Here is a 12,162-nt window from a genome sequence, read left to right as displayed (position 1 = left end):
CAGTTTCAGTTCACAGCACCAGTATCCACCTGGCTGGGCATGTAGACACCCCGGTTGTAAAACTCCCCCTTCACCCTTTTCAGAGCAAATTAGCAGCAAATTCTTTTCCTTCTTTTTTCTTTTTTTTTTTTAAGATTAGTTCCCTGTTCTGTATTCTTATTGCTCTGTTGCCTCAATGTAGGTGGTCATCTCTCCCTCTGGTTTCTTCTCCTCTGCTTCTCCCGTTAAGCCCTTGCCCATTCTCCTTCTAGGGGATGACTATTAAAATGCAAATCCGCTCATGTCACTTGCCTCTTTGGACCAGCCCCTCATTATTTAGACCTTGTGGTTTAGGAAGTGGGGGCTGTTCACCCTGGGGTGGATTTAAGCAACCCTTTGGGATATAGGAAGGAAATCTTAGAATGCCTGTGTACATGCTTTTAACTGATAAGTAATAGAGAACATGGTGAGTGCATCAAATTTCTTGTTGTTGGAATTAGGTCAAATATTTAAATGCAGAGTTGCTCTACAATCAGTTTCTTAAATACCTTTAGTGCCTTAATCTCATCACAGCCCAGGAGCACTCCCCTGGACACGGTGCTGTGTGTACTTCCATTACTGTGGCGTGTGTTCTTCCTGCCCTCATGACTTCTGCTGTTGCCTCATATCCACAAGAACATGTGGTTCACGTTGAACAGCTAACATGTTTGGCTCTTCAGTGAAGCACAACCTGGTAGTACAAGGAACAACTGTTTTTCTGCCTCTTTAATACCCCAGTCTACCTTGAACATGTGTCGAGCCTCCTTCATCTAACACATTATTCCAGGTGTGCATTTATCCCTGTCTCCATACCAGATCATAGGCTCCTTTGAGGAGCAGAATTTTGTTCATCCTTTTATCCCTAGCAATAAGGACAGTTCCAGATTTAGAAGGGAAACTGTATGGTAGTACTTTTAGGAACTAGTGAATAAACACAGAGGTAGGATATTTCTGCTGTGATTACTCTTTATCCCACAATATAGAGTACAAAGCGTGGCGCATCCTGTACAAGACAAAATACACACAAAAGAATGAACTCCCAGACTTCCTGTTCTTCTGACCCAGGCTGATGAATTGAGAAATGTGCCATTACAGGGGTTGGTGTCATTTGAGGATGTGGCTGTGCACTTCACCTGGGAGGAGTGGCAGGACCTGGATGATGCCCAGAGGACCCTGTACAAGGACGTGATGCTGGAGACCTACAGTAGCCTAGCGTCACTGGGTGAGCGAAACTCTCCTAATAACTGCCAAGCGCAAGCGTTTTTCCTTTATTGGTAACTGTATGACTGTTCATGAAATTAAATGCTACTTAGGTTTACGATTCTAGGCCGAGAAGAATATGTGTGTTCACTTCTCCAGTTAAAGGTTCAAATTGCTCTTTGTTGCACAGCTCTTGCAGCTGTGCAGTTGTCATTCTTCAGAGGCCGTCAAGCGGTTTGGCAAAAGTCCTACATTATTTCTCATCAACAGGGCATTGCATCACCAAACCTGAGGTGATCGTCAAGTTGGAGCAAGACGCAGAACCGTGGACTGTAGAAGCACCCCCAAACCAGAGCCTCCCAGGTGGGTCCATGCGTGCTGGGCAGGGAGGCTGGGAAGAGGAGAGCACAGCAGATGTTGGCCTCACTGAGCTAATTTTCACCTGTGATTTTCCCCACGTCCAGACCTTAGGACAGTTAATCTGCATGTATCAGACTCATGCACTCTCCCCTCTCCAAATGTGGCTTTGACACGTGAATCCCTCCTCTTGTTATAATTGCTGATTATTTTCTTAGACTTACCCAAAATCTAACACCTACCTGCATCCTCTTGGAACTTTTTCTTGTTAATCAGGTTCTCCAGGTTTAGTTGCCCTCTTTTTGTCCGTTCTCACATACGGTTTTCTTTCAGGCATTCATTCATGCATTCATTTATTCTTTCAACATTAATTGGAAAGTTTTAGGCACTGGTCATTTTTGTAGTTGTGCAGATAACAGCAATAATCAAAGAAATGTTTTTCTTTTTATAGAGCTTATATTTTGTTGAGAAAGAAGAATGAAACAAATATACATGTTAAATAATGAAATAAGAGCCACAAAGAACATATAACCAGGATGAGAGAGAGAAAAATGGGCTGTTACTATTTTAGGTAGGGTACTCAGAAGGCACTTTGAGGGAGATTAAGTGTTTATATTGGTAGAGGTTACGTTTGAGATGACCGTTTTCCATTTTGACATGTAGTATTAGGTGCATATGAAATCGGGAGTAGAGGGTGGATATCACTATTGGAGAGGCAAATTAGGAAATCATTTATTGAAAACTGGTAGGATTAGCAGAGGTTGCCTAAGGGATTATTAAGAACATGAGAGAAGAGGTCCAGGCACAAGCCTTGTGAACCAGACATCAGAAGTCATGAAGCTGAGGGTGACCCAGCAAATGGTTCAGCATGGAAAGGCGTGGTTTATGACACGATTGGAGAAACTAGAGACTGTGGCTCCAAGGTCAATGGAACCAAAAGTTTCAGGTTGGGAGGCTCAGACTTTGGGAGTGGAGTTTGAAATTAGCATTTTCACCTTCTTTTGGGGAAATCACTGTAAAAACCACGAAAGAATGAGAAACGCATGTGTGACTCCAGTTTCAGTATAACTAGGAGACAGCTGAAACTCTAGAATGCAAGGTAAAAGTCTTCAGAAGCAGGGACCTTGTACCTAACATAAAGTGGGGTGAAGCTGCCAGGGCTGTTGATCTCAGAAGGAGCCAGCAAAGGGCTTTTCAAAGATGGTGGGCACAGACTGGGTTGCACAGCTTAAATCCTGTAGACAAGCAGGGAGGAGGTGCACAAAGTGTTGCACCGGACTTTCCTCTACCATTAGGGTTCTGAGAAGTACAGAATGCAGTGTTTAATTAAGAATTTGCAGAAAGCTGTCTTTGCCTAGTATGGCGAAGAAGAGACTATACCTTTGAAAAACCTCACAGAAGCCTATAGCCATTCCCCAGGGAGAAGTAAAAACTAAACAAACAGAGGTGCAAAATTCTTGTCCCTAAGCAATAATACTGCTTATGTGACAGATGAATGGCTCTTCCTCATAACCTGTAAGTAGCTGATGCAGAAAAATTATGCCATCCTCAAAGCTGAGTGATCAGAAAAGGGCTAGCACAAGATACCCACAGTTATTATGATAAAGTAGAGGAAAGAACAGAGAAACAAATGGAAAATGAAAAGTTCTTGCTGAAATCTATATCTGGAGAGTAGGTGAATATTTTGACCAAATATTTCTCATGAATTAAAAAAAAAAACTTAAGTAAAAAAAGAAACAAACATGATTTGATGTTAGAAAATATATTAATATAATTTATTACATTAATTCATTAGGGAGAAGAATCATACACTTCTCATAAAATCAGTACCCATTATTGATTTCTAAAGAGTCTTGTTCCACTGGGACAGAAGGAAATCTATTTACCTTTATGTGAGCATTCCATGAGAAATGCATAGGTGTGGTTCATGGATATGGTTATTTTCATCTCGTTTTAGATGTGCAGACTGTGGGTGACCTGATGGAGACCAGCCAGGAAAATTATGGCAGACGTTTGTGGCAAGCTGTAATCACCAACAGCAAAACATCAACTAAGGAGAGAACTGACTTAGGAAAAACGTGTAATCTGAGCTCAATCTGTATTTCAAAACTGATTATAAATAGTGGAAACTGTTCAGGAATGAAGCCAGAGGAGTTTAATGCATTTGAGAACACATTTCTCCCTAGAGCGCCTGATGAGATGCCTGCTGGAGAGAAAGCTGAGGACTGTCCTGTGACCGGGGAATCCCTCAGATGTGCTGAGCGTCCTAGTCATCCTCAGGAGACTCAAACTGTGCAGCAGGCTTCCGCATTTAGTGGACGAGGGAGAGGCTTCAACAAGGAGGCAGTAGTCCTTACACATAGGAGGGCTCGCATGGGAGGCACTGCCTGTAGATATAATGGACACTGGCAAGCCTGTGATGAGTCAGCTCTCATTGCCCAAGAGAGACGTCACGTAGGGGAGGATCGCGATCGATGTAACGAATGGGGGAAGACCGTTTGTGAGAAACCAACACAACTGAGTCTTCACAGAGCTGATTTCAAGGAGCAACACCATAAATATAATCAAAGTGGGAATAATTTTAGCAAGAACTTACAGCTCACTCAGCGTCAGAGAATTCAGTTAGGAGAAAAAACTTTTCAATGTAATGTATGTGGTAAAACTTTCTATAAGAAGTCTAATCTCACGAAACATCAGAGAACTCATACAGGGGAGAAACCCTATGCATGTGATGAATGTGGGAAATCATTCTACCAGAAGCTGACTCTCAGTGTACATCAGAGAATTCACAGGGAGACGCCTCATGAATGCAGTGGCTGTGGTAAAACTTTCCATAAGAAGTCAGCTCTCACGGCACACCAGAGAACTCACACAGGAGAAAAACCTTATGAATGTAAAGAATGTGGGAAATCCTTTGGCCACCGGCCAGCCCTCACTGTACATCAGAGAACTCACACAAGAGACAAACCTTATAAATGTAATGAATGTGGGAAATCCTTCTGTGTGAAACCAAAACTCACTGTACATCTGAGACTTCACACAGGGGAGAAACCCTATGAATGTGAAGAATGCGGGAAAACATTCTACCAGAAGTCAAAACTCACTGTACACCAGAGAACTCACACAGGTGAGAAACCTTACAAATGTAGTGAGTGTCGGAAAACCTTTTGTGAGAAGTCAACCCTCAATAGACATCAGAGAACTCACACAGGAGAGAAACCCTATGGATGTAAAGAATGTAGGAAAACTTTCTATCAGAAGTCAGCCCTCACTGTACACCAGAGAACTCACACGGGAGAGAAGCCCTATGAATGTAATGAATGTGGAAAAAGCTTTTGCCAGAAGTCACACCTCAGCAAACATCTGAGAACTCACACAGGGCAGAAATCATGTATGGTGGAGACTGGCTATGTGTATGCCAAAACTCACTTTCTTTTTCTGTTGGGCACACAGCCTGCGTTTCTCAGCCTCCTTTGACTATGGGTTGGACTATGTAACTCTGGCCAGGAGAATATGAACACAAGTGGTGAACATTACTTCCAAGGCTGACTACAGAAATACTTCCATGCTCGGGGCCAGCTTTGTGGCTGAGTGGTTAAGTTCGCATGCTCCACTTTGGTGGCCTGGGGTTCACTTGTTTGGATCCTGGGCATGGACCTGCACGCTGCTCATGAAGCCGTGCTATGGAGGCACCCCAAATAGAAGAACTAGAATTGCTTACAACTAGGTACTGGGGCTTTGGGGAGAAAAAAAGGGGTGGGGGGAGATTGGCAACAGATGTTAGTTCAGGACCAATCTTCCTCATCAAAAAAAAAAAAATGTATATATGCTTCTATGCAGGGACCAGCCTCATGGCATAGTGGTTAAGTTTGGCATGCTCCATTTTGGCAGCCTTGGTTTATGGGTTCAGATCCTGGGCATGGGCCAACACCACTCATCAGCCATGCTGTGGTGGCAACCCACATATAAAGGGAGGAAGATTGGCACAGATGTTAGCTCAGGGTTAATCTTCCTCAAGCGAAAGAAGTGGAAGGTTGGCAACAGATGTTAGCTTAAGGCTAATCTTCCTCGGCAAAAAAGAATAAAAAAAATTCTTCCTCTCTGACTTTGTACCCTGTGGTCCTGAAGGTCAGATTACCCCCAGGTTTCCCTTGGGAGCATAGGATGAATGTGGCAATCCTGACTTAAGACAGAAGGGATGGAATGGGGAGAGCAGAGATCTTGCCAGCTCTACCTAAAAAAATCTCCATTTGTACTCTTCACATGAGTGAGAAATATTTATTGTTGATCCCTTCCATGTGTGATCTATTTACAACATTACCAGTTCACTGTAGCCGGTTCATTTGATGAATTTGGCACAGCCTTCTGTGAAAAGTTATCAGTCCTTGTGTAGAAAATTCCCACGGGAAAGAACCTGTGTTGTCATCGTTCATCCCCAGTTCAATTGATGGAGAAATCAAAGAAATCATGGGAAGAGATAATGCAACAGATGGAGTGCCTTTATTGGGCAGAGACAGCTCTTTGAACACTGAGAATAAAGTAAAACCTTATAAATATCTTTAATGTGTCAAGACTTTCAAGAAAACTTCCAACTTTAGGTATAATGTAATTTTTAATAATGGGAAAACTATCAGTTTAGGTAGTGTGGATGAAATTTTCAGATAGAGATGTTAGATATTTATTGAAAATTTTAAAGGAAAGGACTGTAGACTGGGGGTTCTCTCCTGGCTGTGATTTTGCCTCCGAGGGGACAGTTGTTAAGGGTTCTCCTGGTACCAGCACACAGGCGCTTCTGCCTTTTCTATCCAGAGCTCTTGATGGCCTGTGGAGATTCTAGGGGTGGGGAGACAGACTCTGCCTCTCGAGGGAAGTGTTGCAAGAGCACATTGCAAAAGAGAATGTGGGGGGGCTGGCCCCGCGGCTGAGTGGTTAAGTTCTGACGCTCCGCTACAGGCGGCCCAGTGTTTCATTGGTTCGAATCCTGGGCGCGGACATGGTGCTGCTCATCGAACCATGCTGAGGCGGCGTCCCACATACCACAACTAGAAGGACCCACAACAAAGAATATACAGCTATGTACCAGGGGGCTTTGGGGAGAAAAAGGAAAAAATAAAATCTTAAAAAAGAAAAAAAAAAGAATGTGGGACGGGACGTAGTCTGTGGCCATCTTGGGAGGTGGTCTGACACTGCCCACCTTCTGGCCACAGAGTTCACATTGCCTCCACGTGCAAACTGTACTCGCGCTGTGCCCAGTCTCCCGAAGCCGGCATCATGGCAAGCTGCAGGCTGGGACCTAGGCTCTGTCTCTATCGCTTCTGAGCACGCAGGCTCTTTGGGCACAGTTCCTTGTGTGTGTTTGCTCTTGGTCTGAAGGTGTGACCTGCAGGGACTGGTTCCCTGCTGTACACACTCAGCACACAACGGTGGCAGAGATGGGATACCAACAGATGGTCCCTTCAAAGGGGAGGGGGCCGGAGGAGTCAGCTGTCGCTGGTCCATAGAAATTCTGAGATGCAGCAGACACACCGTCAGGTCCTTGACCAGGCGCAGTGGTTCTGGGCATGATTTCCAAGGCTCTGGATCCTATTCTCTGAGGCATCCTCTTCCACAGCACCTAGCCTGATTTTGTAACCCACTGGATTCTTCAGTCCTACTTCCTGCCCAGGCTCTTTTCATTACAACTTTTTCTAAATCTTGTATTTTGAATTGATCTAATTGCTTTTAAAAACTTTGGATTTCTGATAGACCAAATTATAGTCCTCTCCATTAGGTGAAAGCCACACCCACATTTTCTCTGGAACAGGATTCAGTCCACCTCGAACTGAGAGTGATGTGGGGACAGGGCCCCTAAGATTTGTAAAAGCCCTATTTCTCACCTATTTGTGAGGACCTACAAGGGACATTCTTAGAGTTTCAAGAAAGGGCCTTACAGCAACGCCCTTGGCCGGAGATTGACTCTGAGGCTGTATTTTACTGGTAGCATCCTGAAATTGATCTGTAACCTGAAGCCACTTCCTACTTCGATAATCCTGTTCTGACTGGAGGAGCTGGGGAGGAGGAACAGCTTTATTTTCAAACGAAGCTAGTCCTGGCTCCTTTGTATTTTGTCTAGATTCTTCTTTAAAACTGAACAATTTCTCATTTTTGGTTCATTTCCCTCAATCCATGCCTTATGGTATGTGACTGCCAGCTGTGAGTTTTTGTCTCAGCTAGAAACCCACCCTTGGTTGCTCTGCTCTGGGATGCTGGCACTACATTTCTCCTTTCCCAGCTGACAAAATCTTTGACTTTCACAGGAAAGGGCCTGGAGGGAGGTTGCAACCTGAGCAGGAAGATGGAGTTTGTTCTTCCTTCTGTGGCAGGTATCCATGCGGTGTGAGCATAGCTGGGTGAAGGTGGGGCAGGAGGGAGACCCTGGCATGGTTCATACCGCTGGTCTTCCTTCCTCAGTGGTGGCTTGCACTTTTTGGCACCTTTCTTTGCAAGCACGGTGGCAACAACTGTCACATATCCCTGGCCAGAGGCCTCCCCCGAGCGTTTTGTTACCAGAGAGGCAGGGCCACATTCCCGGGGCCACCGTGCCTCAAGTGCAAATGTCAGCCTTCCCAGGACCTCCTCCGTGCTCACCCGCCCTCAGCTGTTGAGCTGGCAGCCACTTACTGCAGTGGCTGCCTCTGTGTATCTCAGGACGACTTCTTTATACCTTTTAATCGTGTTGACCTTAAATGAATAGCCAGTTATTTCTCCAACAAAAATGGTTTATTTCGGGGTCAGCAAAGAATTGCCATTTGGGATCTGCAACCACGGTGAGCCACATGTAAGTCCCCTGCAACAAAGGAAGGAGACACTCTACGGAGGGGAGGAGGAAGCTGAGAGGGCTGTTGTGGACAAAGTCCCAGGTGTAGTGGCCTTTCACTGGCTGAGTTGTGCCAGTCTCCCATGGGCTGAGCTTGCTGGTCAAGAAGAGGAAGTCTTCCTGTCGGGCTCTCCTTTCAACGTAGGGCATGAGAGCTCCCCCTTCTGGCCTCCCGACTCCATTTTAATAAGGTTTCTCGAGTAATTTCCCATATGGTAACCTCTCGTGGTTCATTCTTTCTGTTCAAATTTCCCGATTCAAATTACTGCTGTGGCTTCTGGAAGCTGAGCACACCCTCCCTGATGCGGTGGATAACAGACACATTTGGTACTTTCAAGTCTACCTGGAGTTCTTTGTGCCAGTTTACACGTTACCACAGTCAGCAGTTGCCAAAGTTTTCACCACTACATAACAGGACATTTCCTCAAGCCTCAGGTTTCCGAACTGTCCTTCAAGCTCCCATTAAAGGTCTTGGGGCCCTTCAGCCTTCACCTGCCACCTGGTCCCAAAACCAATGCACGTGTTTTAGGATTTGCTGGGGCAACACCTGTTTATAGGTACCAAATTCTCTGTAAATCACCTGTTGCTGTGAAATAAACCAACCACAAAAGCCCTGTGGGAGCCAGCATTTCCTCCTTAAATCAGTTTGAAAGCTAAAAGATCTCTCCAGATGTGGAATGCTGAATAACGTCCCCCAGAGATACCAGCCCTCAATCCCTGGTACGTGGATGTTACCTTACACCGAGAAGGCTTCTGCAGAGGTGATTGAGGTCAGGATTTGCAGGTGAGATTATGCTGGATTACCCAGGTGGGCCCTGAATGCACTCACAGGAGTTCTCGTAAGTGAGAGGCAGAGGGAGGATGACATGCACAGAAGAGGAGAACCTGGCGCATCCGCCGTGGGAAAGATGGGAGTGGTGTGGCCTCAGGAGTCCCAGCAGCCACCAGACGCCAGAAAAGGCAAGAAAGGGATTCTCCCCTAGAGCTTCTGGAGGGAGCGTGGACCTGCGGACACTTTGATGTCAACCCGGTGACACCGATCTTGCACTTCCATCTGCCAGATGTGTGAGAGAAGAGATTTCTGTTTTAAAACATTACTTTTGTGGTAATTTTTAAACAGCAGCATATGAAACCACACTCCCTTGCAGCTTAAATCCTATGTGTGACTCAGTTTCCATCAAACAGATGAACCCGACGTTAAGTGACAGTGTCAATGGAGCAATCAGATCTGAAAAACACGACAGAAGTGCTGCCGACTCTGCGGGTGGTGGTACTGACTCTGCTGGGTGATCGCGCTGTGGTTGCTGGCTTGGAGACCTGGCCTCTCCTCCGTGCTGGGTGGGGGTGTGTTCCTTTTTTGGCTGGAGTTCTTATGTTTGTCCTTGGCTTGATCAGAGTCGGGGTCCTTGTCTCATTTGGGTTTCTGGTTATCTTCTTTTGTATTCCCGTAAAGAGAGCTAGGATGAGCTTGTGTAGGCAGTTTATTAGGGAAGTGATCACAAAAAGCAAGAATAAGAGAATGGGGAAAATGAGATGGGAGAGGATGAAAAGCCAGTGCAGGGTGTGTTACTGAGCTGGCAACCACTGTGAACAAGCTGACGTCCATCCTGCTGGGTACTCTGAGGAGCTGGGTTGTGTGCGTCTCAGCTGACCCACTGAGGCATCGGAAGCTGAGGCCTTTCTCTGTGGCTTAATGATTGACCACTAACTCCCTGGCCTTGTTTTAACCCTGTTATCTTGGGTGAGGTTAGTGAGGCCAGACACAGATCAAGAGAGAGAATCCAGAAAGAGTTGTACAATTTTGTTACATTTCCCTGGGAAGAAACAGCATGCCATGTAGGGCCACTCAGGGGAAGACAGATGGAGATGGGGGCCTGTGGTCCAGCGCCTGTGCTGTGGGTTCAGCAGGAAGGAGGGATGAGGCAGGGCAAGCAGGTTTATGATTGGCTAATGGGAAACAGATCAGTGGACTTGGGGCATAGAGACTGTCCTTGCTTGTTCAGGTACCTGGCCCTGGGGTGTGTAGGGTGGGTGCATAGTGGCGCAGTGTGAGAGCACAGCTCAGAGGTGCTTGGGAGTATCAGCTTAATCAGCTGCTCAAGAAGGGGAACTCGTCTAGCCACGCCTCAAAACTGAGTCAAGACTAAGCTTGGTTATTTGGGGTATTTGAGCAGCCTGAATAATAGAGGAGACTTTTAGAGAGTAGGGCACAGGTTGCCCTAAAGCATGTAGAAAATATGTTATTATGAGAGTAAAAAGAAGGCACACAAGTAGAAGTATAAAGATTCTCATGTAAGAAAAATTAAAAATACTAAGGTTTATGAGGAAGCTATTCTGGTTTAAACCCAGTTTGGCCTAAATTTTATTTTGACCAGAGCAGCCTGACTTACAGCCTGAGTAACATACGTTGTACATCTTGTTAACTCACTATCCCAAAGCAAAGGATGCGCTCTTTCAAGACAGGGTGAACGCCTCCCCTCCTCTGACATCAACACCAGGCCTCTTTTGAAGATAAACCTTTCTTCCCAGAAACCAGGATCAAGTTGACCTGCTGTAGATGCTAACCTGCAGCAAAATGTCTCCCTGTGACTTTGAAAAACAAGTGTATCCCTATCATGCCTGACGTATGTTCTTTGTCCTGAACCGTGTCGAATCGTGCTGCAAAACAGGCTTCCCTGGACCACTGTCTCCCCTTGCGGAGGCGGCCTTCCTAGCTCGAGTGAAATTCATCTGCTCTCCTATCTATGGAATAGTTATTGGTTATTTGCATTGACAATTCCTTCCTTGTAGGCTGGCCTGTAACTGTTTCCAATTTATAGGGAGATAGCCAAGAAAACAGATCTGAAATTTCCAGAGTTTCTAACAATATCTTGGTGGAGTTGTAAAGTGTGTTAAAAGTACAAGTTATATACACACACACACATATTTGCAATAATATCTTGGTGCATTTCTCAGGTCAAGGTGGCAGGTCTGGCAGTTGCGTTGTTGAAGAGTATGGACTGTTAGTCTAGTAAAGGCAGTGTGAAGAGTCATAGTTTTTGTGTGTAACTAATGGAAAGGGGTGGTTGTGGTGCTCATGGTGGGAGCCTCCAGGTGGGGGTTCAGGTAGAAAGCTGAAGGGGGCAGTCAGAGAGGCAGTGGGAAGTGTGTAGTCCTCTCCCCAGAGGGTTGAGTGATTGACAGATATGAGGCAGTTAGTTGCCTCCTGGGGAAGCAAGAATCTCCACTAATTTTCAGAGTAGCACAGACAGCAGAGCCTGTACCGGATTTCCCTTTAGGCACAGGGGTGGAGGGGGGTACACTTTTGCAGGGAGCAAGGAGTGTACTAGGATCATGGGCTGAGCAGACAGTGAGCTCGAGAAACACAACAGAATCCATAATATCAAAGGAAGAAAAGCAGTAAATGTTCCAGGTCCAATTTGCTGGAGCGTCAGGAGAGGTCATCTGTGGACATCCCTGGACCAGAGGTTTTGTGTCCAGGACAAACTTGTCTCCAGGTCAAGGGATGAGGTCATCTCCAACGCTGAGCTCCTGGGCTAGATGGTATTGTCTAGAATGTGAGACTTTCCTTTCCAAATGGATACTCAGGCTGGTGTGAGTCTTGTTTTTGTGGCTCTATGGCGTTATGATGAGGCTAAGCCACTTGTGTAATTTGAAGGCAACATTGGGCCTTGGGAGCTGGACTTGCAAATAACTTTTAAGTCAAATAGCTGTGGGTGCACAGCTAGCAA

General features: G+C 45.7%; 1 protein-coding gene across 5 annotated transcripts in view; it reads left to right on the top strand.

Moving 5' to 3' along the window:
- LOC100067086 (zinc finger protein 39) overlaps positions 1-6,133 on the top strand; it is a 51,305-nt gene extending 45,172 nt beyond the window's left edge. For all 5 annotated transcript variants that reach the window (XM_023636208.2, XM_023636202.2, XM_023636223.2 and 2 more), the window contains 3 exons: positions 1,114-1,240; positions 1,489-1,581; positions 3,533-6,133. In XM_023636208.2, coding sequence (XP_023491976.1) covers positions 1,114-1,240; positions 1,489-1,581; positions 3,533-5,052 — 1,740 coding nt within the window. In that variant the 3' untranslated portion in view covers positions 5,053-6,133. The remainder of the gene's footprint in view (positions 1-1,113; positions 1,241-1,488; positions 1,582-3,532) is intronic.
- Positions 6,134-12,162: the final 6,029 nt, after the last annotated feature.

The sequence above is a fragment of the Equus caballus genome, chromosome 1 (genome assembly GCF_041296265.1).
Source record: "Equus caballus isolate H_3958 breed thoroughbred chromosome 1, TB-T2T, whole genome shotgun sequence".
Classification (NCBI taxonomy): Eukaryota; Metazoa; Chordata; class Mammalia; order Perissodactyla; family Equidae; genus Equus; species Equus caballus.
Note: the sequence above shows the minus strand (reverse complement) of the source record. Positions and strands in the feature narration are given on the sequence as shown.